We start from the raw sequence: 26,689 nt of genomic DNA, 5'->3' as shown, positions 1-26,689 counted from the left end.
ATGAAAAATAATCAAAGATCAAAAACATAGCATGAAAACTGGAGACAGTGTCTGCAGTGAACACTTTTCATTGTTTTTAATACTTAACGTCAGCTTTTTAGCACTTAGCTCTTCTTCTCTTCTCTGCAGATGTACCAACACAATCAACCCACACACTGCTTGTATCAGATATTTTTGCCACTACCTTGATCTGATAACAAAAACTCTCTCACAACTGTCCATCAGCTGCCCTTGTACTATCCCCTACTCAAGCATTAAAGCATCATAAAGCAGCCTTCTCTCTCCAGAGACTGATTAGCTACATTGTTTCTAGCTGCTGTTTGTGCCTAGATTTGCACTGTCAAGGAGAATCTTTCATAGGAAGTGTTTGTGTTTGCACAAGGACATTTTGCTTCGGTATTGCTTCTCTTACAATATTCAACATGAATATACTATGAAGAATGTCAGGGGACACTGCAGTGAAATGGGGCCCGATCCTCAGAGTGTACACCAGTAGAGACATTCAAGAAAGAGACACTCTTCTTCTGCTCTCAGCCACTGTGACCCTTTTGCATTTTAAAATACATGTAAAGCCACATAATCTGATATTTTATGAGATTTTTTTTTTGAAACTTTGGAACATCATAAACTTTGGAGTGTGCAGTACAACACCAATAGCAGCCAAAGATGTCATCATAAAAATTAATGTAAAACAACAATCGGGCATGCTGGTTGCATAGCAACACTTATTGTTTAAACACATTTTAAAATATGAAGGCTGCTATAACATGAACCAGAGCTAGATGTGACTAGTGATGTGCGAATCATGAAGGAATCGTTCAATACTCGAGAATCACTTTACTGACTCATGAATCATGATTCACAAGCCCAACTGACTCACTAACTCATCCCCGTTGCTGTTGGCAACAATGTATCTAGCTTATAATTAAAATTGTGGAGAAAAACACAACATCCAGTATCTTAACAAAAAAATTTCTGCTCTGAACTGGAAGAAAAAACCCTGAGTAGAAGCTCACATCAAAAAAATAGCTCCTCGGTTCACAGTAGCATCGCTCTGCTAACATGCTAACAGCACATTTGAGCTGCTCACCCCCTCCCTCCTGTGCTGAATCATAGAGCGAACGAATCACTCGCTCACTCACCCCCTCCCTCCTGGCTCACAGCTTCTTCTTCTTGGTTGGCAACCAATGTTAAGGCGCATTACCGCCCCCTGGCTCACAGCTCAGTGGACATTTAGATGAGAAAATATATATTTGACACACTTAAGAAAAAAACTAATAAAATAAAAATAATCAAAATAAATGTTTATTATGCAATTTTGATAGGAAATTGCTTAATTTTAGAAATGTTTTTGCTCTTCTTTACTCTATAAAATAGTTGTTTTCTTTTAGAATCACTCATCTTAGCAGTAGGATATACATGAAAATGTACATTTTTTGCACTTTCTGGTCATCTGACTCAGTGAATCAAATGACTCAAAAAATCCAATTCACTTTGTTGAGTGACTCTTTAAAACTCTTTTCAGTAAAAATAATCAAATTTACCATCACTAGATCACTAAACTGAAATTTAGAGCAGATATGTCGCTTTCAGGCCTGAGGAGTAGATCCAGCGTGGTTTGATGCTGCATTTCAGCCAGTGGTTTCAACCTGTTCTGTGTCAGGTTTAGTCATTAGAAGTAAGGGTAAAAAGTTGTTGGTTTCTCCGTGGCTCCTCCCCTCCTGCTGCGCCTGCACCAGCTGACTGACACTCCCACTCATTTCCTTGTACATAAAGTCGCTGTCAAAGCTTAGAGCGCAGCAAATTCATCTGGAGAGGTTCATGGTTTCACACACATTGGTATGCTGGTCGACATTTGTTTACTAGTTTGTGACTTTTTACAGTATTTCAGTTACACCAGGACGGAGACACAATGATCAGTTCATTGTTTTTTTACATTAATTTCTATGACACTGCCCTGCATTTTTTCAGATAGATAAAACAATTACTGAACTCTATTAACAGTAACTCAAAACACATCTATGCTATGGCTTTAAGAGAGCCTGGGATCAGACTAGTTTAGAAACAATTCAACTGGGAACAGTTTTGTATATTTCTTATCCAGCTATGACAGAAATAATGATATTCTCCATTTAAAAAGAAAACAAGTGGGGGTGTTACATTCCCTCAAGAGATAAAATTTTTACTGAATAATTACTCAAACAATAAAATGGTCATGCACTGTAGCAAAATCAATTTGTATAAAAACCAAGTTGAAGGCAGATCCACCCCGGGGTCTGCTGTCTGGGTGTTTTATATCAAACGTTATTCCTTCTGTGATGATGAGAGTCGGCCTAGCTAATTAAAATGACTCTTTTCTCTCCTCCTACTTTTCGAGATAGTTGTAACGTAATGGAACGCTGACACGTGTTCATATTCCTTGGTCCACTAGATTAAAATGAAGCGCTGCTCTTTACTTCCCTGTTGTCATGGTAAATCTCAGTATCACAGCTCCATTGATGATTTGTTTCTCTACTCACACACATGCATAACTCAGAGTTGATTAACCCTTTAAGACCTACCGTAGAACCAAGTCCGCCAGAGCTTATATTATATTTTTACATGCTGTGGAGCCATTTTTTGGAGCATTTCAAGTTGATATACATCAATACAACCATTATAGCCCAGATTTTAATAATATGTATTCATTAAGTGCATAGTAATTACATAAATTGCAAAAAAGTGCAATAAACTACAAAAAAATTGAAAATCGTTTTTGATTTTTTAACATATATTTGTAGTTAGAGAAATTTAAGAGGCTTATCCCTCAAAACTGTAAATACAAAAAAGTTGCACAAAATAGTTTCCCACCACAGGAAATTTATTTTGAGTGTCTTCATAGTTTTATTATTGAAATACACCAATTTTTATACACTGCAGGAAAAACGAAAATAAATATTATACTGTGGCGGACCACCAGGTGGCTCCACTCACACACAAGTTGAAGGGAAGTGTGGGGGTGGAGATTTTGGCGCTGACTATATGTGAAGTTCTGTCAGTTAATAAGGTTGTTGGAGTGAGACACTGAGACCTCTCCTGTCGTTGTTACATACCTCCACATTGGTGACCCCTGTAGTGAACATGCTAAGGCTCGACGACGAAGCCAGCTCTGGCCTGGAAGCATCGGCGGCTGCCGGACCTTCACCTCCGCCGATGGCTGCGTTTGCTGTGGCGCTTAAATTGCCGGATTTTTGGCTTCACGATCCTCCTTCATGGTTCATGCACGTAGAAGCTCAGTTTGCTCTTCGTGGAGTTTCAGCCGACGACACTAAATACCACCATGTGGTGGCCTCACTTGACCCGCTGTCAACCCGCCGTGTGATGACTCTCCTCCGGGATCCCCCAGCCCAGGGCAAGTACGCCGCCCTCAAGGGGCTGCTGCTGCGGCGTTACTCCCTCTCTGATGCTGAGCGGGCCGAGAAACTCCTTTCCATCGCGGGCCTGGGCGACGGCACCGCCCTCGAGCTCATGGAGAGCATGTTGTCCTTGCTGGGCGCGGAGGACGGAGGATTTCTCTTCACCCACCTCTTTCTTCGACAGCTGCCGGCTCCAGTGCGCGCTGGCCTTGCCAACTCCCCGCTATTGGCCACGAAGGATTACCGCTCCCTTGCGGAAGAGGCGGATCGCATCCTCCTGGCTACCAGGACTTTCGGCGTCCAGACGGTTATTCAGGACCCACCAGCGTTTTCCCCCTCCCCCTCACCGATGCTCCACGGGCCCTCTGACTCGTCCACTGTGGCCGGAATCGCTGCACGGCGGCACCGCGGAAAGGGGCTTTGTTTTTATCACCAGCGTTTTGGAGCGAAGGCACGGCGCTGCCTCCCGCCTTGCAGTTTCCAGACCCAGGGAAACGGGCATGTCAGCGCTCTGTAGCAGCCGTGACCGCTGGCAACAAGGAAAGGCTGCTTTTCTTAGAGGACTCACGCTCGGGGAGGCGTTTCCTGGTGGACTCCGGCTCACAGAAGAGCCTTCTTCCCCCGGCTGGCTCGGTCAGGCTAGCTGAGGGTTGCGGGCCATTGCTAACAGTGGCTAATGGCTCTCCCATCAAAACCTTCGGTGAAAGGTTGGTGACTGTTTGCTTTCACGACCGTGACTTTCAGTGGAACTTTGTTGTTGCTGCTAGCTCTGTGCCTATAATAGGCGCTGATTTTCTTTGTGCTCACGGACTACTGGTTGATGTGGCTAACAGACGTTTAATTGATGCTGTGTCCTTTTCCTCATTACCCTGTTTGACTCGGGGTGCTCAGCCCGTGGTGCATGCTAACTCAGTAGATTCGGGTGACGTTTTTCAGTGTTTGCTTTCTGAGTTTCCCTCACTCACTGTCCCCACTTTTTCGAGCACGGTGACGAAGCATGGGGTAGAGCATTACATAACTACAGTAGGGCCCCCGGTGTTCGCGCGCGCGCGCCGCCTCGACCCCGCCAAACTGGCTGTCGCTAGGGAAGAATTTGCCACCATGGAGCGTCTGGGCATCGTGCAGCGTTCGAACAGTGCCTGGGCTTCTCCGTTACACATGGTGCCTAAATCTGATGGTCGGTGGCGACCTTGTGGGGATTTCCGCCGTCTTAATAATGTCACGGAGAACGATCGTTATCCCATTCCCCACATCCAAGATTTTTCCGCCCATCTTGCGGGGACCTCGGTTTTTTCTAAGATCGATTTGGTACGGGGATATCACCAGGTTCCCGTGCGCGCGGAGGATGTCCCCAAAACCGCCGTAATTACACCTTTCGGCCTTTTCGAGTTTCTGCGCATGCCGTTTGGCCTGAAAGGTGCCGCCCAAACCTTCCAGCGGTTGATGGACTCGGTCTTGCGCGGGCTGCCCTTTGTTTTTGTATATCTTGATGATATACTGGTGGCCAGCAGCTCGAAGGAGCAGCACATGTTCCATCTGCGTCAGGTTTTTCAGCGTTTGGCGGAGCATGGACTGATTATTAATCCGTCTAAATGCCAGTTTGGGTTGCCCGTTCTCGATTTCCTTGGGCACCGTGTTTCCGCCAAGGGCGCGGTTCCGTTGCCTGACAAAGTCCGAGCTGTTTCGGAATTTCCGCGTCCCACGACTGTTAAGGCACTGCAGGAATTTTTGGGGATGGTGAATTTTTACAACCGTTTTCTCCCCAGAGCGGCACATCTGCTGAAGCCCCTTTATGGGGCGTTAAAAGGGTAAAAAAGCTAATGACCCCGTTGACTGGTTTCCGGACAGCATCCAAGCATTTTCTGATGCTAAGTCAGCGTTAGCTAATGCTGCCCTTCTGGCCCACCCATCCCCCTCAGCGCCGATTGCGTTGACCACTGATGCGTCGGACATAGCGGTGGGTGCGGTGCTGGAACAGCGAATCTCGGGTGTCTGGCAACCGCTCGCCTTTTTCAGCCGTACGCTACGTGACAGCGAACGCAATTACAGCGTTTTTGACAGGGAGCTACTGGCGCTCCACCTGGCGTCTCGTCATTTCCGGTTTTTTCTCGAGGGTCGTCACTTTACCGCATACGTGGACCACAAACCCTTGACGTTTGCCATGTCCAAGGTTTCCGATCCATGGAGTGCACGCCAGCAGCGCCAGTTGGCAGCCATTTCTGAGTTTACCACGGACATTCGGCACGTGGCTGGTAAATCCAATCATGTGGCTGACTGTTTGTCCCGTGCGCTGGTTTCTCCCGTCTTTCTCGGCATAGACTACTCCGCCATGGCTGCCGATCAGAGCGGTGACCCTGACATCCTCGCGCTTAAATCCACCCAGACGGGCCTCATACTGGAGGACAGACCCGTGCAGGACGGTGGTCCCCTCCTCGTCTGTGACGCTTCCACCGGCCGCCCTCGCCCTGTGGTTCCCGCTTCCTGGCGTCGTCAAGTTTTTGACTCGGTACATGCTCTCTCTCATCCAGGGGTCCGGGCCTCTGTTAAACTGGTCAGCTCTAAATTTGTTTGGCCAGGCCTTCGCAAATCTGTTAAGGAATGGGCGTCGGCGTGCATTCCCTGCCAGCGCGCGAAGGTTCATAAACACACCAAGGCGCCCCTGGAGCCGTTCTTCATACCCGGCAAACGTTTCGATCATGTGCATGTCGATCTGGTGGGTCCCTTGCCGCAGTCACAAGGTTTTACGCACCTTTTGACTGTTGTTGACCGGACCACCAGGTGGCCGGAGGCGGTCCCCCTGGCGTCCACTACCGCAGCAGTGGTGGCCAAGGCGTTTTTGTCGACCTGGGTCTCGCGTTTCGGCCCACCCGCGGACATTACGTCAGACAGAGGCCCCCAGTTCATTTCCGAGCTTTGGTCGGCCATGGCTGATGGACTGGGGGCTAAAGTCCACCGCACAACCGCATACAACCCGCAGGCTAATGGGATGTGTGAACGGTTCCACCGGTCGCTGAAGGCTGCCTTTCGCGCCTCCTTAAAGGATGGCAATTGGGTTGACCGCCTCCCGTGGGTTTTGCTTGGGCTGCGCTCTGCGGTTAAGGAGGATCTCGGCGCTTCCCCAGCTGAGCTAGTGTTTGGTCAGCCCCTCCGCGTGCCTGGAGAATTCTTGCCTGAAAATCCTCCTCCCTGCTTCGATCCATCGGTGCTCTCTCTCACCCCGCTTTTGCACTCGCTTCGGGTTCCTGGTCCGGTGCACCATTGCGTGCCTGACACCTTTGTTCCAAAGACTTTAGAGACTGCTAAGTTTGTTTTTGTCAGGCACGATGCCCACAGGACACCGCTGCGGCCGCTGTATGACGGCCCGTTCAGGGTTATTGAACCGGGCCAGAAACATTTTGTTTTGGATTTTGGGGGTCGAAGGGAGACTGTGTGTGTTGACAGACTTAAACCAGCACATGTTCTTCCGGACAGTGATGTAGTGCCGGCCCAGGCCCCTCGCCGTGGCCGACCTCCTGCGCTGGGGTTGACAGTCTCTGGTTTTCTCCCCAGGACTACCCCCGGACCACCAACGTTTGAGCCTCCTCCTGCCTTTCCTGCTCGCCTTCACCAGCCTCGTTCACAGGATGGACCTTCCTCTGCCTGTTCTCTCCCTCCCAGGTTCAGTCGTGCGGGTCGTTTGCTTAGACCCAGGGTCCTGGACTGAATGGAGACCTGACTGTGTGTTCAAGGGGGGGTATGTGTGGCGGACCACCAGGTGGCTCCACTCACACACAAGTTGAAGGGAAGTGTGGGGGTGGAGATTTTGGCGCTGACTATATGTGAAGTTCTGTCAGTTAATAAGGTTGTTGGAGTGAGACACTGAGACCTCTCCTGTCGTTGTTACATACCTCCACAATACTGCAAATTTGCAAAAAAGCACCATATGCATCAAAATAAACTATTTCCAGCAGTGCAATATGAGTCCTAGGCATCCCAGAAACGACACAGAAAGTCATAAAGTCAAAGATAACTTTTAAAAAGAGCAGTATAGGCCCTGAGGCCCTGATGGCAAAAAAGACTACATTTCCGCGAAAATGACGTCACTTCCGGTTTCGGGCAGGTAATGGCGGAAATGCAAAAGTTCGCGCTGACGTCTATTCCAACGTAGGAAGTGTTATGAACAGCTGATCGGATCGGTAAAGCGTGTTTCTGGAATATTATGTTTTTGTTCCTGCAAGCGCTTTTTATGCAGTTTTTGCAAAGCTTTATGTGGAAGGAAACCGTGACTTAGGACAAGCTGATGGCATAAGATGTAAGTACAACGCTAGCTTACGTGGTTGCAATGCTACTGGGATTTAAAAATAGTTACGCAAAACAGAGCGTGCCCGCTCCGATCGGCTCTAAAGGGTTAAACTAACTATGATCAGTTGTTCTGGAACAGGAAACTAATCCCAAAGTTGATCAAATCAGTTTATGTTTAAACTCAGTTTGTTGAACACACTTGCTAGAACAGGGCCAGGATGGATACCCATACGGAAAAGAAATAGAAAAAATGTATAAAACCCATATGTTAAAGAAATAGAAAAAACTTAGAAAAGATTTGCATCAGCTTTAGTTTGCTCCATATATAGTGAATCATATAAGGCTTGTATGATTTACTCCTGAAAGTGGCCACTTTCGGGTTACTTTCATACATGATAATAAAGTGGATAGAATAGAATAGAATAGAATAGAATAGAATAGCCTTTATTGTCATTGTACAGAGTACAATGAAATTGGAGTGCCACTCCCTTGGTGCAAGTTTCAATAATAAATATAAATGTAAAATATAAAAAGTACAAAAAAAACAATCGTAAGTACTCAAACAATAGTATGTACAATATATACAGGATAGCAGCATTAATATGATGACAGTATGAATAGCAGCATAATATAATGACAGTGACGGTATGGAATAGGTTCAGTTGTTTTTGTGCTTATTTACTACGGTGATAGCTCTGGGAAAGAAGCTATCCCTGAATCTGTTTGTCCTGGTTTTATGTGACCTGTACCGTCGGCCTGACGGTAATAGTTCAAACAGTTGGTTGCTGGGGTGAGAGTGGTCCTTGATGATATTGCCAGCTCTGCTGAGGTACCGAGAGTTTGCAGTGACCTCCAGGCTGGGCAGAGAGCAGCCAGTGATCTTCTGGGCTGTGTTGATGACCCTCTGCAGTACTTTCCTGTCCGCAGCTGAGCACCCTGCATACCATGATGTTATGCCGTACGTTAGGATGCTCTCTATGGTGGCTCTGTAAAATGTCACCAGCAGCCTCTCCTCCAGGTTGTTCCTCCTGAGCACTCTCAGAAAGTGGAGACGCTGCTGGGCCTTTTTAACCACCGCTGTAGTATTTGCAGTCCAGGAGAGGTCATCAGATATCTGCACGCCCAGAAACCTCATGGAGTGTACCCTCTCCACACAGCTCCCGTGAATGTAAAGTGGGGCCGGGTCTGCTCTGCCCTTCCTGAAGTCCAAGATAAGTTCTTTAGTTTTCGTGGTGTTCAGTTGGAGGTTGTTAACTGAACACCACTCAGTCAGTCTGTTGACCTTATCTCTGTAGTCCGACTCATCCCCCCTTGAGATGAGTCCAACCACTGTGGTGTCATCCGCGAACTTTATGATGGTGTTTGAGAGATGGGTAGGGGAGCAGTCGGATGTGTAGAGCGTAAACAGGAGGGGACTCAAAACACATCCTTGTGGAGACCCGGTGCTGAGTGTGATGGTGCTGGACCGGTGGGGGCCGAGTCTGACAGACTGTGGTCTATTTGTCAGGAAGTCCTTGATCCAGAGGCAGATGGGGGTGGAGAGTCCCAGGTGAGACAGTTTCTGGACCAGGATGATATGACTTGAATGCTGAGCTGAAGTCCAGAAAGAGCATTCTCACATAGCTTCCTCGGTGCTCCAGGTGACTCAGCGCAGTGTGGAGCGCTATGGTGATAGCGTCCTCGGTGGAACGATTTGTCCTGTAGGCAAATTGGTGGGGGCAAATTGGATCACATAAGGATCATGTTAAAACTAAGTATGAGTTATATAAGGAAAGTACATGTCAAAGTATGTATTCCATAGATGTTCCATATAATTTTTGCATAGTTTTTAGTACATATTTGTCATAAAGACATATGCTTTACATATATGAACAAAATCTGTTAGATAAATTTTTTTTATATGTAAAGTAAATGTAGTTTGCAGGGCAATAATCTATTTTTTTTAAATGCTTTTTATACATATATTCTAAGAATATGTTAGATTACATATGTTTTCTCTTTATGTTCCGGCAATACATTTTTATGGTAAACTATTCTTTTTTTTACATTTTTCTTCTAAGAATTCTTAAATCTCAGCTCATAAAAAACCTATAAACTTAATTATTAATTTTATACAAATTAACATTACTAGAAAAAAAATCTATCACATATGAAAAAGACAACAGTATAATTTGCCCCTGCTTGACCAACATCAGTTAAAAACTAGCAATGCAAAGACAAACTCGTAAGCCAACATAACTTTCTTTGACAGGTCGGCAGTCAATGTATTGTAATACTGAAGAAAACAAAAACATAAAACATGAATACTGGGCAATCTTTAAATTCAATTAACTTTTATTATTCTGATATAACAGTCACATACTAATATTTCACAGAAATATTTAACCTAATCTAAGCTCTATTGTTTAAAGAGCATGCTAAGCTGCATACCTTTTTGCTGCAAATTTGTGGAACTTTTACCTGCTAACATGAGTAAAACTTTGGAGGGCAAAAAACCTGCCCACTTAAAAAACAAAACAAAACAAACAATCTATCTTTAATAGATAAAACATGAATTGGCATTATAATAACATGCCAAACGAGACATCGAAAGTCAAGTTATGGGGATGCTGTGACAGAGACATTTTTATTTCTGGCCCGGAGTTCTGTGATCTTGGCATTGATTGTAGTACCAATGCTGGAAAGACTTCTCAAGGGTTGCACCTATATATGTACAAAAATGCAGGGGGGGGGGGGGTGATGACAAGAACAGAATTAGTAGTGTAAAAGAACCCAATGATCTTAAACAATAATGCAATGATCCTGCTTTAATCAGTCTTAATATCTAATGGTGCCAGCTTTGAAATTTGCAGACGATGCATGGAGAGGTTCACTACATTGACTACATTTACATACAGCCAATATTCAGGTTATGGTCAAGTTAAGCTCACTATTCAGGTTTCTGAAACATTCGGAATAACTCATTCACATGCATGAGATGAGAGAGTCACAGAGAGCCAGACGGCACATACACAAAGTTCCTCTACTCAAAAGACCAGGATTCCGTGGGAATAGAACATGTGCAAAACACAAATCCATTTTCATTTTGATGGCGATATGCCGATAGAGGTTTTACATGACCCTTTTCTCACCAAAATATTTAGTAACTCCAAGATTTATATTTGGATTTTTGCCGGTATTTTAAAGCCATGTGTGACCGGGTTATTGCTAACATTCCAGTTTTGAATGGGTTATCGGCTGCCTGTAAACGCAGTCACTGAAATACATCAAATGCAAGAACATTCAGAATGTAAAATACTTATCTACCATCATTTGTTACTTTGTAGTTGGACAAACAAAATGCACCATAAAGGAAATTAAACACCAGAGAAATCTAAGGCCTACAATAGTATGTCATGAAAAGACCATTCATTCATCTGGATATAACTCAAAAAAGATCAACTAGAATCCTCTATTTGGTGGAGGCCTTTCTTCATCAACAATAATATATGCATAAATGTTAAGAAGATATTCTTCATATGTGTGGCCCTTGTTTTTCATTGGTCCCTTGTTATCTTTAAATGCCAGAAGTATGGACAACTGCGAAAACATGCCATAAAAAGCTAAAAACTTACTGTAGATGGCATCCAATTTATTTTTGTCGAGCGGTAAACGTGCATCTCCTCTGCCCCGTTTTCCCCCTCGAAGATTGCTCACTAGCAGTATTTCCACAGGGAAGACTGCTGGGAGCAGATGCCTCACAAAGGTTGTAGATGAATTTGCATTAGTAGCATAGGCCCAGGCCAGTTTCTCTACCATGACTCCAGTCCCAGGATAAATCTCCACCTGTTCCAACAAAAAGACATTTTGATCAATGTACGAGACGTAAAGAACAACTACATACCTTTCCAGACTTAAAACTCTGTTTCTCGTCTAGTTTTGAAGGCAGTGACATTTATGTATATTCCCGGAGCCGTCGTTCACCTGCAATGTCCGGATGCTAAGCTACTGGATTGCAAAACTTTTTTCTGCATCACTTGTTACTCGCACAGGCATTCCCATGCAAAAGTGAAGCTTTTGTAGAAAAATTGTAGTTTGCCTCTGCTCCACCAGGGGCTGGCTCTAAAACAGAGTCAATCCCCATAGACTCCTTTGTTAAGAAGGGAAACTTCACAGCAGAAACACAGTCAATGAATTTAACACTTGAATTAGATCCATCATACTTATAAGTAGAGTACCAATTTAAAAGTTTTGACATATTTTCACATTAAATCTAATAGGAAAGTCTGTCCAAACTTTTACTGGTACTGTGTTCAAGGTTGGATCAACTGTAAGTAGAAAGACAGTAGATCCAATTTATGCACTTCATCTATTTATTCTTTAAAATTCCATTACCTTTGATGACTGGGATTCCTTTGTTGATAGAATGACAGATGCTGGTGTTGAGAAGGATGAAGTAGATTTGGGAGGGGGCAGCAGCGAACCATCTGATGATGAACCAGGCGTGGACTGCGGAGAAATCTGGGGAAGCTCCAAACTGGATCTCTTAAGAGGTTCAGCCAAATTAATCACCTTTTTCATCGTCTTCATGAGTTCTGGCACATCTATATATAGTAAATTAATAAAAAAAAGATGATTACCAGAATGGTTTATACATAGGCTAGAGTGACTTTTTCAAATATATTGGCTGTTTAATTGTTAAATTAGTGATAGGAAGTGATACCTTGGACAAGCAACTCCTTCAGTTTATCATTCTCTTGTTTCAGGTCTTGGATCTTCTGCTTTAGACCAATTACTGTCTTTTTTGGACTTTTTTCACCATAAGCGACTGAAGGTGGTGAATGACTGTACATTGCAAGGAATTCCTGTGCAGGGTCTTTCTTTGAAGGAGCCTTTGACTTCTGGACATGAAAAAAGATAGCGGGAAAGAAGAGGAATTTACATAAAATAGTCAAAGCTGCCATAAAAGTTATGAATCTAAAGTGTAAAGACAACAGATTCAATAGCTGTGCCACAAAGTGTAGGGTGCATACTTCAAAGAGCTGATTTCTTAGCCACATACAGTACCAGTCAAAAGTTTGTACAATTTTACAATTAAATATAATGGGAAAGTGTGTCCAAACTTTTAACTGGTACTGCACATCACAGAACTGTAACTAAGCCTGTTCCAAAGATTGGGATAATTTGAATACAGTTTTAAAAAAAAGTTTACCATTCTTCAATTTAGGTGGCTAAAAGTGATTTTTTCCTTTAACAAATCCTGACAATCATTGTATACAAATGACCTTTGTGTGCAGTAGAATAGGGGGACCACTGGTGGAGTTCCTTTTCTTAAATGTAAATACGTTTCAGTTTTAAAATTATATCTGATCTGAAAAAGGTAAAAATCAGTAAAATATATATTTTTTTAGGGAAAGAAGTACTACAGTCATTGCTTGGTGACAGAAATGGTGTGTAACATAATAGAAAGATGGTTAGGATGTTCAGACATAACCAGGAAATGCTACTTGCAGGCTACACTGTTCCGTTTCATAAGGCTGTAGCCTGCATAGACTCCATCCAATGGTAGATGTACAATACAATAGTGTCAACTTTTTAAAGGAGCCATCACCTAAAATGTTTCATTTTCCACATGAAAACATGTATATAATGGTTTCCTAATGACTGACACTAGCCTAGAAGCCAATATTTAAAGATGGAGTGTTTAGATAACATGTAAAACACGGATACTACAAAATGGTTCCGAGTGAAATGTCACCTTGAGTTGCAATGGCTGCGACAGAATCTCATTTGGATCGGAGTCATCAGAATCATCCTGATAGTTTTCAGGATGGACAGATACCCTCTTGGTCAGGTCCGCTGGTTCATTTTCCTTCAGCAGTGCATTAATTTTCCGAGCTGCCTCAAAACGAGTAGCTAGAGCACAAAGGAGGAAACAAAAAGACATTACAACAATCGAACACTGGAATGGTTCTTCGACCTGTGTGAAAGAGAGCGCCAACAAAGAAAAGAGAACATTTGTATATGGGATAGAGAAAGAGAAGAAGACAGCAGTAACAGTGTCTAGTTTTGTGTTGAGTTGTGATTCACATAGTGCATTTAGCAAAAAAACAAACAATTCCTATTTCACAGAATTTCCATCCATGTGAAACATAAAATATACAACTATTCAACATCTAAAAGCAACCATCTCATTAGTCAGGGGTTAGGGTTAAAAGGAGTAGGAGCCACGTTTAGGAGATTTACTGTGTTAATATGTAAACCTTTACTTAGAGCAGAGTAAAGACGAGTGATAAAATACAAAACTGTTGCGACTTTATGTAATGTATACTTAATGTATATTAAGTAAACATGTAGTACAGTCTTCAGCTCCCTGGAAAAACAAAGTAAGCACATGACTTTAAAGAGTGAATTCAGTTTTTCTTTAGAGAACTACTTTCAAGTAGAGAAGGACATTCTACATTTCAAATCATTAACAATTACTTACCAGAGACAAAAACAACAGTGCCCCTGTAGTGTGGCCACCCTCCTCGCTGTTTCTTCCCATGGCGCCATTCAATAACTGCCGAGTAAGTGGAAATGGGATTCCCATGCTGGTCCATCTTGGAGTCATCATACCCCCGTATGTTAACAGTTTTTACTTCACTAAGCTTTCCATAGTCCTCCCCTTCACTCCACTGCACCACTGCAAACTTCCTCTCCTCGTGTTCTGTAGTAAATGAAGGGGGGAGGAAAAAAAGAATTGCTATTTCCTAGCTAGAATGCTACGGGCTATATGCTAATAAAGGCTTTTTCTTATCAAAAAATATTCTATTTGACATGGTTTCTATAGGCATACTTTTACCGTTTGAACCATTTTAATGACACCAAGTGCTATGTCGCATGCATAATTCTCTGAAGAGAGCATTTCCACATTGGTCACTTGTTTCTATGTGACCCGTAAAACATCAAACCACTTTTAGCAAGCTATTAGCTTAAGCTAAGTCATTCAAATTCAAAAACATTTAGGCAACTTACCTCTGATATTAGTTTTATTCGTCTCCGTAGTCTCCATCTTTGCAAGACACACTTTATTAGACCGATTTCCCGCTTGTTGTTAAATTACGTAAGGAAGCCGTTACCTGATGAGGACCGTGTGAGGTCTCGCGGTGAAAGCTGGCCACCTGTATGCTGCAGCATGGCCCGCCCTACTTTGCCTTTGATTGGTGTATCCTCATATTTGACCGTACACTTAACCAATCATGGCACTCACAGCTGAAAACTAATTTTTGAGTTCATGCTCTACGTCAGTATTTTCTCTATTTGGCGGTAGAATATGTTTTTCACAGATTATAGACTATACTGACATTCCAACTGAGTTTTGAAACTTAAGAGACAGCGATGCCGAAAATAAAACATTATAGATCTGACACAAGTGAAATAGACTGGATGCGGAAAAACGTTCCTTCACGTACTTTGACCAGATGGAAAAAACGGTATGTGCACCTTTGCCAATAAGTTAATACAGTTGTCAGTTTCTGTCATTGTTATGAAAGCTACAAGAATTTATTTATTTTTTTCGAAAAATCGACAGAGCTTTGACTGACATCGGACAGCACAACACACAATAACAAGTAAGTGAATGTATATCGTTAATGTCTTATCAGCTACCATAGTAGCACTTGATACAAAGTGTTTGGGTTTTAATACTTTGGTTAAGTGGAACATTTCAGTTCTAATTTGACACCCATAACTTGGCTTATATTTTTGTGTTGTGTGTACTAAGTAGGTTAACAAACGAATAATTCCATACACTTACATAGATATTTATTTTCAATGATAAGTTATGCAACATAATTTATTGTGTTTGCCAAATGACTGATAAATTCTGTTTAGGTTAGTTATGATAAGAAAATGCAAAGTATTTGAGAATCTAGACTATATTCATAATGTTTCTGCATTGAAAGTAATCTGAAGTGCTACTTAAGTAATTGTGAGATGATAAATATAATAAAAAAAAATGTAGTTTTTTTACTTAGAAGACAACTTCTTTCATTGTGTTTATTTAAAGGTCAATAAAAACATTAAGAATAATAACAATCACAATAATAACAACATGGAAACTTCACCCTGACTGTTTTCAGCGGAGCTGTGAAAAATGTATCTTAAACAAGTTGTTCATTTGTATCATTTCAAGGACAATGGTGAAGATGACAGCCAGAGAGAAGGAACTTTCACAGTTCCAATGGTAAATAAAAATACATTATTATAGTCTCTCTCTCCCTCTCTTTCTCTCTCTCTTTCTCTCTCCTTTTAAAAGCAACATACAGAAAAAAGGCCACAATAAAGCATTACTTTCATTCTTATGTCTCTTCTACGCTACTCCATCACATTGTAAAAGTGAAAAGTACAGCTCACCATTAAGCTGTTTAAATATGTCAGTGACAGACTCACTACTTGTTCTGGAATATATCATTCGGATATTTAATTCATATATATATTCAATACTTGGGTTGTATTCCTCACAGGAAAGTGAAGATGCTGCCCAAAGAGATGAGCAGATGCCAGAACCACAAACGGTGTCACTGGTAAGAAACAAATGCAAGATGTGCTCCACTTTCTATGGCTCTTTTTTCTTTAAAGAGTAGTTAATTTGAATACTTCTCAGGGAAACAATGAAGATGCCACCCAAAGACAGGAGGAAAGAATAGAAATGGTCACAATGGTGCAGGTAAGACTTGCGGTTAATTGCATTTTTAACTATGACAAATGTCGCTATGACTGCTGTTTATGTTGTAAATGCAGTTTTGCAAAAAAAAAAAAAAAAAACAAGGCTACATATGAAAATAAGTGAAACCTGCTCAAATATAACACAGTTCTTTTTCAACCATTCAGGAGAACGCCCCTGAAGCAGGAGTTGATGTGAACTGCTCCAGTGGACTAACAGAAAATCAAAGCATCATGTCAATCCTCTCCTTTGCTTTGAGACACAACACTACAGGTGTATTAATGGAGGACTTGCTGAAACTGCTCAAGTTACATTCTGCTGGGACTACTGTAGTTCCATCAAGCAGGTATTTTCTGGAGAAACCCTTCGCTGATATTACAAACTAGTTTAAACAACATCATTACCGTAGAGTTTGTACTAAGTACATTGGGTCTTCACAATCTTTGGAGGAAACGCTTAATTGTGTGTCATGTTCTTCATTCACAACAGTGAAAGCCAGTTTAGAGGAAGGTAACTTTTTTATTAGTATACCATTAAAAGATCAGCTAAAAGACATTCTTGAGAACCACAATGTGCATGATCTATGTTTCAGAGGTGATCCCAGTGGTAGCCGTGTAATAAAGGACATATGTGATGGCAGCTTGTATCAGACCTTAAAGTCTAAGAGTAAAGATGATTTTCTGTCCCTCACTTTTAATTGTGATGGTGTACCAGTTTTTCAGTCTTCCAAATTTAGTATTTGGCCAATATTGTGTTGCATTAATGAGATACCACTGGAGAGTAGAGACAAACATGTACTTCTATGTGCTTTATGGTTTGGATCCAAAAAGCCAGACATGTCCTGCTTCTTTAAACCATTTGTCGAGGAGTGTGCAAATCTTTCTCAAGTTGGTTTTGAGTGGCAAGATGCTAACAATCAGGCACGGAGACACATGAAAGTACACACATTGTGCTGTGTGTGTGATGCTGTAGCAAGACCATTGTTACAGAATTTCAAGCAATTTAATGGTGAATATGGCTGTGGAGTTTGCCTTCATCCTGGGATGCAAACAAGGAAAGGGAATGGAAACACAAGGGTTTACGCATGTCCTGATGAAAAGCCAAGTGACAGAAATCATAAAACCACAGTAGAAATAGGACAAATAGCTGAAAGACAAGGGAAGACTATTTTGGGGATAAAGGGCTCATCTCCTCTTGCAGATTTGCCATTGTTTGATCTTGTCAATGGAATGGTCCCTGACTACATGCACTGTGTACTGCTTGGTGTGTGCAGATACATGGCATCTTTATGGATGGATTCTAAAAACACTTCTGAGCCATGGTACATTGGTGTACAAACAGCAAGCATAGACAAACACCTCTTGTCTATTAAACCTCCAGGTATCGTCGCTCGAGTTCCAAGATCTTTAATTGAACGCAAATTCTGGAAAGCTCACGAGTGGCAGCATTGGCTTTTGTACTATAGCTTGCCAGTTCTGAAAGGCATACTTCCACAGAAGTATCACTGTCATTGGGCATTACTGGTAGAAGGGATAAGCATTCTCTTGGGGTCCGAATTAAATACTGAACTGATAAGCCACTCACACGACGCATTAGTGTACTTTGTTGGAGGTGTACAATCTCTGTATGGAAAACAGCACATGACATTCAATGTTCATTCATTGTTGCATTTGAGTAAAAGTGTTGTGCAATGGGGTCCTTTATGGGCTCACTCAGCCTTTATGTTTGAAAGTTTCAATGGGTACCTCTTGAAACAAATAAAAAGTAGTCAAGCTGTACCACAACAAATATGCAAACGAGTGGCAGTCCCCCGTGCCTTTCCTCATTTAGCTAAGCAGTTCTTAACAAATGCAGCTGCAGAAGTTAAACAGTTCTGCAATGAAATGAGACAAGGAACCCAGCATGTCAAGACGCATGAAAAGTTTACTCAGGTGACTGCCCTTGGTTCACCAAATGTAAGACAAATATCTCTGAGAGATCAAGCTGCTCTCCACCCAATTAGAGAGGTTCCCACAAACTCTGTGGTGAGTTACTACAAGAGAATTTCTGTGAATGGAGACATTGTTCACGGTTACACGTACAGCAAAACAAAGAAACAATTATGTGGTGCTTTTAAAAAATGGAAGTATTTTTGCTGTCTCACACTTTGTTGAAATGGATAGTCATTGTTTATATGCTATAGGAAAATATGGTAATTGCACAGTGCAAAAGTTAGCCAGAGGTTCTCTTATCAGAACTCAGCTGAGCTATATGTCAACTGTTCACTTTCCCACAGGCTTTTACAAAGCCATAAATGCTACTCAGATAGTTAGGCCATGTATGTACATACAGTGTCCAGACTCTGCCTTAATTGTATGTCAGCTACTGAATACGTACTATTGTAAATAATTTAATCTTAAATCTTATTGTAAATGATTCAATCCAAATGTGAAGGTGGAGCTACTGATTATGGGGTTGATTATGGGAGAGATTCAAAGGCTTTCAATTGTGTCAAATGTCATTCTAATTAAGAGTGAAATGTGCAGCTAACACGGTCTAAAGCCATAGCGGTTCATAAAGGTGGCGCATTCACGCTGTCATTTCTGAACATATTTCTTATTGAAATATGGGTTTCTGACTTGGGGGAAAAAAATAATTCTGTCAAAACATTTTGCAATGCATGTTCACAACATTTATGTATTTCAATGCAATTCCATTAAGCTAGTGGTGTGGTGTTTAAATGGTCCTTAAAGCACTGTCATAATGAATCTGGGTCATGTAAAAAGACAGAAATATATTATATACAAAATGTATTTTATCTACATCTTTGTGTAATCTGCTGATTCTGTGCAAAATTAAAAATATTTCTACAATATGAATATTGTCTAATATCTTTTCCATCTTTTCCATCTATATAGAATACATTTGAGATGTATTTTGAATATTTACTGTGTTGATTTAATCATTTGTCAAACTTATTGTAAAAGTTTGTTCTTTAACTGTCAATGCAATAACGGGAAAAAACATTATTTGAAAGTCAGGAATAGGATGCCTAGTTTTGCAAAAATGCTAAACAAAGAAATAAATAAACTTTACACAAATGAATGAAAAGCATTTTATCAATCCCAGAGGGAAATTCTAATGTAGGGTTTTATTTAATCACATGTTCAAAGCAAACTTCTCGTAAATTTGTGGCTTTCCCCCACATCTTATTGTCATTCAATGTTAATTGTTAGTTGTTTCCTGTTTGTGATAACACAAGTAAATCTTTTGTTCTCTATGAAAAACTTACAATAGTTTAGTTTCACTCATGATTGTCTAACTCATATAAGTATGATATTACATTTTTCTTCTAGGATAATATATGTCGGGTTAATGTCATATATTTTTTTAAGAAGTATCCAAAACATGCAAGTTTCATTTATATAATTTTTTAAGGGATCTTATATGTATTTTCACTCTTGTATATTTTTCATACAAGTTTCACACAAGACAGATAAAAACCTTACAAGATTTATATATATCTTTTCCATATGGGTAGGTTGCCGTATTTTGGAGTATGTTGAAATTTACCCAAAATGCACAGATGCAGAGGGGCAGACTTTAAAAATAAAAGGTGAGGCATTTTATTTTGAGCTGAAACAAATTCTCTGCACAAAAGTACAAAATAAATAAGTCCAAAATAAAACTTTAGGGAAACCAGTTTCCAGTTTCATAAAAAACAGTTTCATTTCTTCAATAATTCCAATAATAATATTAATTATTGGACAAAAATGCTTAAAGACATAAAAACTTTGCTTTAATGTTACTAGTGCATTATTAGATCTAATATCAATATAATGAATGTAAAGTTTTATTATAAAAGGCAAACATATTACAAATGACTTTATATAGGCTGTCTATATGGTAATCAGCTACACTGTTAAAAAAAAACATCCTAAAAAACAGTAATATTCCGGCAGTAATATTCTGGCAAAATAATACCGTAAAATAACAGAAAATAACTTTATCATAAAAATACGGTTATCTTCAGTATTGAAAATACAGTTTGTTGCCCTAAGTTTACATGGGATTTTGCCTTTTACAAATGTTTTTAAACATTAAATTAGGAACATTTTAATGTGATCAAACAATGAAATTACCTATAAACAAGGTCAATGAATACAGCAATATGAATAATAATACTTACATTTACAGAAATATACAGTTAATGTTATTTACACCAACTGCTATTTGATGTAAAAAAAAAAAGTTTTTTTATCCAATTGTATTTGATGTAACACTACAGTATACAACAAAAAAATAATTTGTTTTCTCTTTCAAAACGTGTCAAAAACTTGTCAAAAAACTAGATATTGGATTTAAAATTACAATTTACTGTTGATTCTAGATAATATCACATATAAATTTAGTTTCTAAGTGTAATCTAACATAGATTTCGTGAATATTTACTGGACTTCCAATTTGAATTAAGTGTGCTCCCTGTAAGATTGTTGGTTTTATCTGTAACAAAACATCCAAAGAACCCTTATTAAACAAAACCCCTGATTAGAATTACATCAAGATTATGTTAATTCTTGATCATATGTTGTGTATGAGCAGTTTTTACATGTTGATTTTACTTATAAGACATGAGACATGATTTCAATCATTAACATGGATTTTATTGACAAAAAGATAACCCTTCCTGGAACAATCCAAGAACAACTAACACTTATGCATGAACAAAGGCACATAGAAAAGAAAATCCAATTCAAACGCACATTTGAGCCCAAAAGAAGGGCACACTATCGGAGGACAGAGTGACAGAGAAGCCTGTCAGCAGACAGTAACATACTAAGTGGCTAGCAGTAATGCTAGCTAAATGTGAATAGGATCTGCAGCCTATATTTCACTTTTCCCGTATCAAGCGGGCCACCCGTGCTGTTGACATTGACCATGAACCAGAGACCAGTGCTACTGAACAGCAGATTATGTTATCCTCAGGATAAAAATAAGAACTTTTTATGCTCTCCACTCATAGTCCGCAATTTTGGTGATCAATGTCAGAACCTTTGGATTGACTGCAAAGTTTTTCTTAGATGTGTTCCGCTCCAGTTTTGGGTTTATCTTAATGAAATGAATGAAAAACAACAACTTCATTAAGAAACTGAGGACTGGACTGTATGTTTTTTACATCTGCAATAAATCTAAATGTAGATTGAGCTTGCTTTCGAGTGCGTGTTTGGACATACAGGTCATTGTGGAACAGAAGGGTGGTGCAAAGATGTTTAGTTAACCTGTGAGTCTTGCAAATACTGTTTCAGAGTAGTGAAACATCTGTGAACATCTACTACTCAAAGGTCTCTTTCTATAACTCGACATGAGCATGAATCAAGGATATTTCAGAGACAGCCATCTGAAACGCAAATATTAGTTATTTGTTGATTTATCAATCTACAAATCATCTCAACACTCAAGCATTGCGCAGTCTTATGCGTTTTAGCTGCAAATGAAAGGAGATCTGATGATTTGATTTGGATTGCATAACTTTAGATTTCACTGTCTCATCATTCTTATGTTTCAATGCATAAAATTGACTGGTGCCGCCTTACCGTTGCAAGGATTCCAAGGGTGCTGCCTGGGCTACTGGATAAGAAATGTTCATGCAGAAGAGCCAAACGTCAGGATAAGTGCGTCGCTGAAGATAGTGATATGGCCATTCACAATGGTCTGGTCCACAGATGACATTAAGTCCTCGGCTGCCAAAGTAGAGTTTCCTGTTGCGTACATGAACAAGAGACAAGGGGACAAAAAACAAGTCCACACATGACTCAAACAACTAACAGCAATGTTACAACTGATTTATATCAATTAGATACACTGGCATGCAGTTTGGGCCCCCCAGTCAACTGCAAGGTGTCCAAACTTTTGCTGTGGGCCCTTTCCTTTTCTGTTTTTAAAAAAATTTAAAATATGAAAATGATTTTTATTTAAAATTAAATGTCATCTGAAACTTTATGCCATTTGGAAATTATTTTATCTTCCACTTGCTTATCTGTTCATATGAACTAAAATTTTGACCATGGGTGCCCAAACATAATAATAATAATAACTTTATTTATAAAGCGCTTTCAAACAAAGTGCTGTTTAAAACTAAAGAGATAAAAAATAATAATAATAAAAAGCGATACATAGCAATACACGTAAAAGACACAATACAAGTTAAAAACAGTAAGAATTTAAAAACTAAAAACCATAGAATTAAGACTTGTAAGATAAGGTGAACAAATGTGTCTTCAGCTTAGTTTTAAAAACCTCCACGGAGCATGCCTGCCTAACATCTTGAGGGAGGGTGTTCCACAGAAACGGGGCACGAAAAGAAAAAGCACGCTCTCCAATTGTCTTTTTTCTGGCTCTAGGAACCTTTAGAAGGCCAGAGTCCTGAGATCGGAAAGCACGGGATGGAACGTAAAGATGTAAAAGGTCAGAGAGGTATGAAGGTGCCAGTCCGTTTAAAGCCTTGTAGGTGAGCAGAAGGACCTTAAAATCTGCTCGAACCTGACAAGATAGCCAATGCAGAGATCTGAGAACAGGGCTAATGTGCTCAAATTTCCCAGTTCTTGTTAAAATGCGAGCAGCTGCATTTTGCACCATCTGTAGACCTCTTTGGTAGCCCAGAAAGAAGAGCATTACAATAATCAATACGTGAGGACACAAATGCATGGACAAGAACCTCTGCAGTGTCGCTTGACAAAACTTGTCTGATTCTGGCTATGTTCCTCAAATGATAAAAGGCGGTCTTTGTTATCTCTTTTACATGAGACTCGAAAGAGAGCACCACGTCAAACCACATGGCCAAGTTTTTTACCTTGTCCCTACAATTTATGACACTGTCATCAATTCTCAAGATTAAATTTTGGGACAAGTGCTGAAATTTGTGTGGCCCAATGACCATCAACTCTGTCTGATCATTATTTAGGAGCAAGAAATTATCTGATAACCAGCCCTTAATTGCAGATAGACAAGATTCTAGATAAGAGACTTCAGCACAATTTCCAATGGTTAAAGGAACATAAAGCTGCAGGTCATCAGCGTAGCAATGAAAGGTTACATTAAAAGAATGTAATAGAACACCAAGAGGCAGCAGGTACATAAACAATGGTCCAAGTACAGAGCCCTGAGGGACCCCATGCCTCACTGCACAGGTCTCAGAGAGATCATTTTTAAAACTAACAGTCTGAGACCTCCCAGACAGGTAAGATCTCAGCCACGATAAAACATTTCCTGTAATTCCAATAAAATGTTCAAGCCTATCTAATAAAATGCAGTGATCCACAGTGTCAAACGCAGCACTTAGATCCAGCAGTAATAAAACTGAAGTGCGATCTTTGTCTGTATTTACCAGCAGATCATTTACCACTTTTACTAAAGCTGTTTCTGTGGAGTGATTTGGTCTAAAAGCAGACTGAAATGGTTCAAACAGATTGCTTGTTGACAAATGCTCAGTGAGCTGCTTAAAAACCACTTTTTCAAAGATTTTAGATAAAAAAGACAGATGTGAGATAGGTCTATAGTTTACAACCATATCAACATCCAGTCCAGGCTTTTTCAAGATTGGCACTACCACAGCTGATTTAAAACATTCAGGAAAGACTCCGGTCGTCAGTGAAGTATTTAAAAGAAACAGGATGTAGGGTCCTAATGCTGACCACAGTTCCTTTGTAGCCCAGGCTGGTAGAGGATCCAAAGAACAGGTTGTACATCGAGCTGCTTTTACAACCTTAGTTAATCCATACAGGGAAATGACCTCGAAGTCAGAAAATAGTTTATCAGCACCAACAGGCAAAGCAGCCGAGTAGTCTAATGAAAAGCTTTAGGAGGGAGTAATCTGATTCCTAAGTGTTTCAGCCCTGTCTCTGAAAAACATAAGAAAGTCATGAGCTGTCAAATTCGAACAGCAGAGAGTTGAGTTACTTTCTGTTGCGACACTGTGTTGAATAAGAGTTTTGGGTTATGTTTATGACTCATGATAAGATTTGAGAAATAATTTGCTTTCGCTGCCGACATCGCTGATTGAAAAGAAGACAGTGAGTCCTTCCAAGCCTGGAGAAATACTTCTAGTCTGGAAGATCTCCAGTGACGCTCTGCTTTTCTACAATTTCTTCTCAAGTTCAAGAGCTCCTCATTTAGCCAAGGCATAGGGTTCCTTTTTTGACATTTCGACTTCTTTACGGGAGCAACAGAGTCCAGTAGTTCAAGAAGTGTATTATTAAGGTTCACAGTCAAGGTATCTACACATACTGTAACTCCTGGGTATAAATAGGGTCCAACACATCAGGTAGATGTAATTTAACTCCAAGCAATGCTTCGGAGCTAATATAACGAGATGATCTTCCCCTCGCAGAAGCTGGAGATTTAGGGATTAAAATATCAAATAAAATTGCTGAGTGGTCTAAGATAGGTAAAACACAATTTTCAGTCATTGATACATTCACCCAAGACAAGGTCTAGGGTGTGGCCCTTACGTGTTGGCCCAGACACAAATTGTGTGAAGTTTAGGGAATCAATTACATTTAAGAAATCTTTGACCAGGGGTTTATCCTCACAACACAGATGAATATTAAAGTCCCCCACTATAAGAATCCTTTCGTAGTGAGCGATAAAACATGTCAAGAAGTCTGAAAATTCTGAAATAAACGAGTCATTATATTTAGGTGGGCGATAGATGACAATAATTAGAACCACAGGACAGCTTAAAGTCAGGAGTTGGGACTCAAATGAGGTAAAAAACACCAGGACTTTGTATCTGTTTGCATTTAAAACAGTCTTTGATGATAGAGGCTACCCCGCCTCCCCTCCTAGACAACCTGGGGGAGCTGAAAAAGCTGGCATCGGAGGGGCAAAGTTCCAGCAAGGGTGCCACTTCACCAACACGCAGCCATGTCTCAGTTAGGAGCATGATGTCCAGCATATGAGTATCAAAAAAGTCCCGAAGAACATGAGTTTTATTTGATACAGATCTTGCATTTAAGAGAGCTAATTTAACTCTCTGTCCATCCGTGGTAGCAGGCAGTAATTGTAGGTTGTTTATATTTGCTCCACCTCCCCTCATATCCCGTCGGCATGGCGACCAATAAAGCAGCCTCGGGTGAGCGTGCTCCGATGACATAGGGTAAGCAGGAAGAAGGCAGCGCTGTTTGAGGCCAAAATAAAGTCCTAAACAGCCAGGGTCACCGATGGTAAGAACCCGCCGCATCCGAGTTCTGACCCGAACACGCTTCCCAGAGCGTGTTCCGCGCATTCGTCCACTTCTCCAGTGCTTCCGTTTCGAAGGATTCCAGGGGGGATCACGGCGATGCAGTTCCCCCGGTACCGACGCCAGAGGCGGCGGGAGTCTTCCACATCGCTCGCTAACGCTGGGAAACTTCAGCAGTGAGTCACGGATATTAAGCAGCGTCTGTCGCTCATACACCAACAAAGAGTGGGTTTTTAAAACTAGCAGAGACACCACTAAGAACACAAAACATAAATATTGCAGAACCGAGAGACGGCGTGCCATGACACCCGGCGCCATCTTCTCTTGGGTGGTATTTATTCATTTACATTAAAGCACCACAACTGCGACAGGCATAATCTTTTGACATCCTTAAATGCAGTACAATACTCACCTTTACAGCTTACTGATTAAATTTGAGAACTCACGCCACTAATCTGCAGAGGAAGAAAAAAAAACTTATAAATCATGAAACCTGCCAAAATCCAAATACATGTCTGCAATGTATGTTTATATGTAGTCAAATAATTCACCTCAGCTGCTTTAGTCTAATTCCGCTCCACAAAATAAAATAAAATATTTGGCTTATCATTTACATGTCCATTACATTTTACAGGGCAAAGCTAGCACAGTGGGCTACTTCTATTTCCCTCACTTTATCATGCAGCTCATCTTGGTGCGCACAATCTCTCTACAGGAGTGCAGGTGTGCCACTAGAGTGGAACAGCTCGCCTATTAGCTCTTAAGTTGCATACTTAATTTCAAATTAAGACAAATGCATCAGTGGCAGCTGCCGTTGCGGCCCCCCTAATGGGTATTAGTGGTGTAGAAACTATCCGTGTGGCAACTGCTGTGTTTACACGGTCACAGAAAGCTGGCAGCTAACAAATTAGCAAACAACAACTCTGCTAGCCAGCAAGCTAGCCGCTGGTCTAACTACACCTTATACTGACAGACGACGTGCTTTGCCTTCATAGCTAGGGATTCCATGCCTTTCACTGTCTCAGTAAACTATAGTGGTCAAGCAATGCCAAGTTGATTCAACTAAGCTGAGTTTGATATACTGCATGGATGATCTTTCACCATCCTCTC

General features: G+C 40.8%; 1 protein-coding gene across 1 annotated transcript; it reads right to left on the bottom strand.

Annotated features, from left to right (window-relative positions):
* Positions 1 to 10,255: 10,255 nt before the first annotated feature.
* LOC146701099 (uncharacterized) lies at positions 10,256 to 14,798 on the bottom strand. The gene is made up of 7 exons (XM_085469168.1): positions 14,673 to 14,798; positions 14,143 to 14,364; positions 13,414 to 13,571; positions 12,379 to 12,556; positions 12,051 to 12,259; positions 11,257 to 11,501; positions 10,256 to 10,362 (listed from the first exon to the last, which is right to left on the bottom strand). Exons 1-7 carry the CDS (start codon positions 14,707 to 14,709, stop codon positions 10,275 to 10,277), a joined length of 1,137 nt encoding a protein of 378 aa, XP_085325294.1. The 5' UTR covers positions 14,710 to 14,798; the 3' UTR covers positions 10,256 to 10,274.
* Between the last annotated feature and the right edge of the window lie 11,891 nt (positions 14,799 to 26,689).

Source organism: Copadichromis virginalis, linkage group LG9 (assembly GCF_057382275.1).
Source record: "Copadichromis virginalis isolate Kocher_CV1m ecotype Utaka linkage group LG9, C_Virginalis_male_GT1.1, whole genome shotgun sequence".
Classification (NCBI taxonomy): domain Eukaryota; kingdom Metazoa; phylum Chordata; class Actinopteri; order Cichliformes; family Cichlidae; genus Copadichromis; species Copadichromis virginalis.
This window is presented reverse-complemented; position numbering and strand designations above follow the sequence as displayed.